This window comes from Netta rufina (assembly GCF_964035555.1).
Source record: "Netta rufina genome assembly, chromosome: 1".
NCBI classification, from domain to species: domain Eukaryota; kingdom Metazoa; phylum Chordata; class Aves; order Anseriformes; family Anatidae; genus Netta; species Netta rufina.
The window spans coordinates 88,995,199-89,002,901 of NC_140123.1; the positions used below are offsets into that span (position 1 = coordinate 88,995,199).

At 41.5% G+C, this 7,703-nt stretch overlaps 1 protein-coding gene across 1 annotated transcript in view; it reads right to left on the reverse strand.

Annotated features, from left to right (window-relative positions):
• The window catches only part of RPGR (retinitis pigmentosa GTPase regulator), a gene marked incomplete at both ends in the record, with an annotated part of 45,472 nt that extends 39,894 nt beyond the window's left edge, over positions 1 to 5,578 (reverse strand). The window contains 2 exons of the mRNA XM_084286909.1: positions 3,925 to 4,050; positions 5,500 to 5,578. Of these exons, the coding sequence (XP_084143035.1) occupies positions 3,925 to 4,050; positions 5,500 to 5,578 (205 nt within the window). The remainder of the gene's footprint in view (positions 1 to 3,924; positions 4,051 to 5,499) is intronic.
• Positions 5,579 to 7,703: the final 2,125 nt, after the last annotated feature.

A 7,703-nucleotide genomic window follows, 5' to 3' on the forward strand; every position in this document is an offset into this window, starting at 1 on the left:
CAAATTTTGTAAGAGACTTCAGGACAAGGATACTAACCAGGAAATTTCCCATATGGGGATGGCTACCACCACTGTGATTCCTCAGAACCCCATTTGTTGTGTGCAACCCCGGTTCATGAAGCCTGGCAAGAGGCATTATTCAGCAGCTGGGGAGTACAAGCTGAAATACTCCACGTGCTTCATAATATCAACAGGCATCCGTCCATCCCTATCACCTGTGTTTTAGGCATTTTACCCCTTGCTTTCTACATGGTATTAGTGTGGGATAAAGATAAAATGGGAAGAGTACACACAGACATTGAACATTACGAGATTCAATTGAGAAGCTATATTGAGTATTTTGGACAGATTCATACGCCAGGCATCACGATTTTTTTTTTGTATTTATTTGTGCTGTTTTGTGAATAAACTCTTAATACATTGTTTGAAATTTGTACACAATTCAAATACATCTCATGAAAATGGGAATGACATCAATTTTCTTAGGCAAGTCACAATATTCTCAGAAGTTTTATTGAGCAGTAAGAACAGTCATGCTTAGGCTATTTAGTGTCATACAAAAAACAGCACAGTATGTTGCTTGCTCCTAAACGTATCAAAAAACTAACACAAGCATGTAGTAATCTTCCTCATTTTCCCCTTACAGCAGAGTGCAAAAGACACAGGAGTCATGTTCTGATGGCCTGCCAACAGGCAGAAAGAATAGATGGAGTATTAAGTCCAAAGACCTGGAGGGATTCCAATGTCTCTTTTGTGTAAACTGTTGAATATTTAATGCCTTAGGTAACTCGAAATTATATGCATACTATCTTGTTGTGCTTCTGCGTGAACCTCCTGGAACTCCTGTTTTTCCTTTTCATACTTCTTTCTTTACCCTCTTGCACCAGGAGCTTCAATTCTCTACAGAGCTCTGAGTCCAGAAGATACATTTTCTGCCATCACCATTTCCCCCTTGTGAACTGGATCGGTCTCTTCGATAGAATGTAGGCGATCTGCCTAGGATACTCTAATTAAGGCCAATAAACAATAAGACAGCTGTTAACTTTAAGAGGTTTGTAGAAAATAAAATTATTAATAGAAAGGTGCTGGGAATAGATCCTTAAAATATGATTAATGCCACTTACTTCATACCAGCTCCCAAGAGGATGAATGTATTCCTTTACAAAGACTACAGTTACAAAAGATGCAGGGAGTGAACTGTCAGTAAACTGTTCTTGGGACAAAAAATATAGGAATGGGGCAAGAAATTTTGTTGAACATATTACAAGGGATGCTGGAAGAAAACTGCTCAGACAACTGCTTAAAAGAACTGCTTGAACATCTTAGTCAAAATTGTGCTTAAGGCAGAAAGAGAATGAGGAAGGAAATACAAAAATTCGATCCCAAATTCCAAAAGCAGAGGAAGAAGTGTTTCCCTGACTAGCTCAACAAGCCAACTCAACATCAGCAAGAAACTATCACTGATTCTTTAGATTCCGACATACAGCCATGGTATGTAAATGCAATTTATTTTGGACTCAAAATCCTAACCTAGAAAGCCAAAGAACAGTTTTTTTATATTCACTTTACACTTTTCTCCCCAGAAGTCATATGGGAATACTGACGTTGGAGTAGATGAAAGAAGTATTTGAAATGTTCTGAATATTTTGTCTGAATGCTGAATATTACTTCCTGTACATTTTCTTCATTTGCATTTAGTCAACATTCAGTGCTAGATGTCGCTGTCTTTCCTGCCCAAAACCAGCTGTAAGGAATGTTTTGAGTCAGTGTGCATGACAGTTTTGATTGTTGAGACATTTTAATATAAATCTGATGCATTTCTATCAGATTTGAATCTACCTCATATTCCCACTGTCCCCTAAATAGATAGTTCCCCCTACTCTTCCAGGGGGTGGAAAATAAAGGAGTGTGAAATGCTGTGACCTGTAAAGACTGAAAGTAATAAGAAGCATGCAATACACACCTGCTTGAGATACCTTCCCTTCCTCAGCGATGTTTGTCTTGTCTTTCTTCCAAGTCAGGTTCAGATGGATTTCAAGGAACTCCTGCTTTTCCACATGGTCTGCATCCTTCTCAGTAAATTCATTACCACCGTGCCCTTCTGTGGCTCTTTTATTCCAGGTGTTATTGCAGTTCAATGTCATTCACCAAGGGCTTTAATTCCACCGTATCATCCAACTCCATCTAATGGCAGAAATGTGTGGTGCACATGTGCATGCACAGGTGTGAAGAAAAAAATGAGGGACAAAGATTTTCTCTTTTCCTTTTTTGCCATTTGCATGACTCCTGCAGTTTCACTCCCTTTGTTCAGTGTTGGTCACTATTTCACCCTCACTTTTGCTTCTACTTTATCATGTCCCCAAAAAACTTTTGGTATCAAAGATTTATTTATTTATTTTTAATTCATGTTTCTACAGTTCCCCCTCTACAAAAGCTTTGAGAAAAAGATGATCTTATTTAGAAGTATCCCACATGACTTATCCACACACTGCAGCAAAGGCCAGCGAGGGAGACCGTTTTCAAAATATGCAGTATATATTAAAATATCAGGGAGAAGGAGAAAGAGATGTACAGAAATGGTGCTACACGCATCCCTATCTAAGTTGACTTCTTCAAAAGCTTTATTCAAGTGGCCACTATTACAGGGACACGGGAATTAGTGGATTGTTGCTGATTAGTGTAACAGCGCTGGCATAAGCACATGCTGAAGGAGTTAAAGGAGGCAATTTAAATTGACCACTCTGAAACTGAGAATAATACTAGTGTTATTTCAAACTGGATGTGGGCATATGAAGGGATACACTAAAAAAAAAAAAAAAAAAAATCAAGAGGAAAATTTCACAGTGCCCTAGGTTATGTTCTGATTAATTTTATGCAACAGGCATTTTAATAGTGTGGGTTCAATCCAAAAAAAAAAATGTGAAGTTTTGTTCAAAACATAATCTATTCATGCATAATTCATCTTCTATGAAGTTAGGCTTGAAAAATTCATCGTATAATTTCACTTCAAATTGTTCTGCAGTCCATGAAATCTATATTCTTCTTTTATCATGTTTGGAACTGTTCATTCTAAAAAATCCAGCATTTCCAAATTTGCTTGGGGATATAGCAGGAAAAAAAAAAACTCAAGAAATTATTTAATGAGCAATGACAAAGATACAACACTGGGTCCTAATAAGGAATAAATGCACTTCAATAAAAAACATCCTGAAAATATGCATAGGAATTTCATGATAAAAAAAGTACGGTTATCTATCTGAAGTTGGTTGTCAACATAATTAACACACGTTTTCATCACAAAAGAGTAGTCTCTTCCACATAAGAAATTGAATGAACTCTCCGATGAGTATTGCTTCCAGCATTTCAAATAAATGAAAAGGAACATCAATAACGACGGTTCAGTGTATTGCTTCTGAGCTTCTCTGAATGCTTTTGCAATTTATTTCTGATTTTAGTAGGATTTGCTAAAGTTCTTTGAGTTGTTCTTTCAAGGGTTGTTTTCAGTTTACAGTTACCTAATAATTCAGAACTTCCTTTCAGAGATACAATTTTGTCTATCGTTTCAGGCAAGTGAACTTGTTAACTGAGTTCAACAGATACTATTTACTTTCACAACACAAACCTATATACTTAAGATTGTCTACTGGACACCATCAGATTTACAAGAAACATTTAAGCTGAACAAGGTCACACTTATTTTAAATCCAACATGATACATTAGGTTATTACACATTCATTCATGTTCTTGGGCATGTCTTGTGAAAACCTTCATTGACTCCTGTTAACTTCAAAGGCATCCAACAGCCCCAGTGTGAAGAGTTCCCTCTCCTCTCCACACTTCAAATATTACCTCAGAATTGAAATAAGAATCCAAGCTGTCCAAATGTATAACCTTTTATCATACACTCCGCTTCCGATACTGACCTGTAACAACAGCAGTATGCTCATCTCCACATGATATATGTACAGGCTTGTCATTTTTGAACCAGAATTTGCTAGGAACATTTTCTGCAAAGCTGCTTTTTCCAAACGTGAAAACAGCACCTGATTCTAAAACAGAAAAAAAAAAAAAAAAAAAAAGTCAATTTTAGTGAATATAATTTTTTCCTAAGACATTTTAAAATAGCCATTTCCTATTAATCCAATTGCACATTTTAGATACCTATCTTTTTCCTTAAAAGTAAAAAAAAGCATCTGAAGTATTTTTTCCATTCTGTTTCATCAAGACTATTTGATTTTCAGGCTCACATTTTAGTCGGCCTGATACTTGTAGCCTCCCTGAATTTCCTAGAAGAACAGATACTGCTGATGATACATTGTATTCTGAAGACACAGAAATTTACTTGAAAGTACAATGTACTTTATCACTACCCCCTAAGAAAAATTACTGGATGCATAAAGCAAAAAGGACTCTGACAAACTGTCCCCAAAAAATACACTCAAAAGCTCATCCTGAAAGCAGGTCGAGACGAAGAATTCTCACTTATGGTCATAATTGAATTCAAACAGGTTTTCCAAATTGGATTAGAGAGAGAGACACACACACTGTAAAGAGGTGACAGGCTCCAAACTGACCACTCCTCCTCACCCATCTGAAAAGATACATGTGCTCTCAAAATGACCCCCTAAAAATAAAATCCTCAGCCTTCAAAACACGGGATGCAACAACTGTCCTTGTTCGTAAGACTGCAATATAAAAAAGCCCAAAGAAAAGCACCCCACAATGAAACCCAGACGGCTCTTCCTCCCTTATAACCAGTTTTCTCAATTCTTCCCACTTCTAACAGCGCCAGCCCCGTTGCTTTAAAACGCCCCACGTTAACTATTCATCCACCCTTCGCTCAAGCATTTTGTCAAGCACTTGGCTCGGCACGGAAAATACTCGCTCTACGGGGAATAAATGAACTTACAAGTTAAACCATTTGCCAAAACGCCATGCAGTGTGTGGCGAAGCAAAATCAGGCCTCTTATTTAAAGATGTCAAACCTCGTGCTTTACTGGGGGGAGAGGGGGAGAAGAATAACTATTATTTGCCTTTTTTTTTTTTTTTAACATATAGGCTATGGTAACACACAGAGGAACACTAGGCTGCTTCTGTAGAAGTATATATGATTCAATAATACCACTGCTTTCACTGAAAATATACACACTGAAACGCTCCGTTGGCACTGATGGTTTGCACCCCAGCTCCAAAACCCACGGCTCTCTCTTGCCCTGTAAACCTGATACTCCTTTAGGAGTGAAAGTTTCCGATATTAGTAGCGAGATGCAATTTCACGCACCACACGCATCACCCACTTACAGATTTGCATTTACTGCTCCTTCATTTTTTATTTTTTTTTTTAACTTTTTAACTAATAGGCACATATATAAACATATATATTCCCGGAGAGCAGGAGGAGGAGCCCTCCCCCCAGCACGGCAGCGGGCCGAAGGGAAGCGGCTGTGTGTCCGTGTGTCCGCCTGTCTGTCCGCCCGCCCGCCCCCGGCAGCACTCACCGGGCACCGTCAGCTCGGGCTCCCCGGCGGGCTCGGCCATGGCAGCGGCGGGCGGGCGGCGCTCGGCCCCGCGCCCCATGCGGGCGGAAGTAAACAGCGGGGCCTGCCACGGGCAACGGGACCGGCACCGCCCCGCACCGCCCCGCACCGCTCCGCACAGCCCCCGGGGCGCCCCCTGATGGCTGGCGGGGGAGCGCAGGCTGCCCAGGGCCGTGCCCATGCGGCTTGTGGAGAACCCCAAGGAGGAGCCCCCACAGCTCTCTGGGCAGCCTGTGCCAGGGCTCCTCACCCGCTGGGGGCTCCCAACATCTTTTGTGTGGGGCCTTGGGCTCCCAAACCTGCCCCCTCATAACCCCACTTGCTTCGCTGAGTCTCCTGAGCTGCCATCCCTCAGCCACCTACGCAGAATATAATTCATAATCTTTATTTTGCCACCCCTAGGGCACTCCTGTCCTAAGAACGCCTGTTTCTCTTTGATGGCTTGTGAGGCTTCACCACGCTGTCCCTCTGAAGTCTTCTGACTGTGTATTCAAGCAGACATTTCATCTTCCATTCAGCCAGTGATACCTAGATAACAACAGCTGTCCTGCAGACTCTTCTCCCCTTGCACTGTCTCTGAGTTTTTTGGGGAAAAGGTCTGCCCATTCCTTGACTGTAGTATTCACGTTTTGTAGGGAGCGACTGCAGTGTCCTTCCTGTCAGGCACCTACCCAGCCCCTCTCCAGGGCACAAGTGAAACATTTCTTGGCTGTAGTGCCCACCACATGGCACAAAGGACCGCAGTTGTAATCTAAAGTAGACAGCAAGGTCATTGGGTTGGGATTTCCATATTCCAGGCCCTGGCATTTAAAGTGCAACCATAAGAGTGCATGGGTTGAGACACGCTGGTGTAGAGAAGATAATGTAGTGTCAATCTGTATTGATAGAGAGAAAAGTAGCTTAGGAAAAGGAGTTATATTGATATTGTCACCCAATATGAATATCAGCCTAGCTGGTCTATTAAGCTATATGTCTTATGTGAGTTTTTCAAGCCTGCACCTTGTGAATACTGCTGGAATTACAATTGCTGTGATTGGATTGAATGTGTTGCTTTCTCTTTTTTTTCCTTTCCTTTCCTTAATGCTTCAAATCATCAGCTAAAATGGTCTTAAACCAAAGATGGAGTTTAAAGCAATGATGTTCCCCCTGCACACCCTAACACCCTAATGACTAACAATATTCTTCAAATTATTCAGCATTGAAGGTTTTTATGGCAAAGTCCCTCAGATGCCTTTTTATTGGTGTTAGTTAGTGAGCAAGATGATAACACATTCAGCTCATGAATATTGCTTTTATTTTCACATTTGAGGAGCAATGAGGAAATCTGTCCCTTTCACTCCATGATATTATTAATATAACTTTGCCCTATTGTTGTACTTTGTTGAGGGAATGCATTAATTTTAAGGTCTGAAAGACAACCCCTTTGTGAAGGTAAACCCCATGCAATCCTTGAAAACTCAGGAGAGCTCCAAGTTGATATTAATTACATTAGTCATGACTGACTAAGCATGGTAAGCTGTGATTGTACCATGAGAAATGTGTTGTAATCAGGCATCACAGCTTGAGTGTGAATCTTCGATATTTAACAAATGTATGTGTATGTTTTCTGATTCCCAGTATTGGTGCTGATTTTCTCTGAAAAGAAATAACTGTTAGTAACAAAACAAAACAACAAAAAAAGGCAGTTTGGACCCTGCTCTTCTTCTGACCATGTACTCGGAAGCTGACTGCTGCTGCCTCTCAAGAAAGGAGGTGTCAAGGGTCAGCCTCCTGCCAGCTCAGAGAGGAGACAGGCTTTCAGTAATCTTTCTTCATCAGCCTGCTCATGCCCTCCTAACCTGAGGCACAGACCTGCCACCCTTTGGGTATGCAGATCTCACATTGTCCCTTCTGGAGAGGAGATCAGCACTTGTGCCACCGTGAGGAGCCACCACCAGCCACCTCTCCGCAAGATGTGGGAGGCTCATCTCCTGAGCAAGTAGCCCCATAGAGTTGGCCACACCAGAGCTGCCTGGTGCCAGGGCTGGGGCTGTCCCGTTGCCACCAGCTGCCTTGCTCCTGATGGGGTGGTGGGATGGGCCCTGGCTGCCTACCAACCCCATAGGGAGCCCCATAGGCTCAGCCCCCAGAAGCTGCCCTGCTCTTCTTGTGCCACAACAGTTATT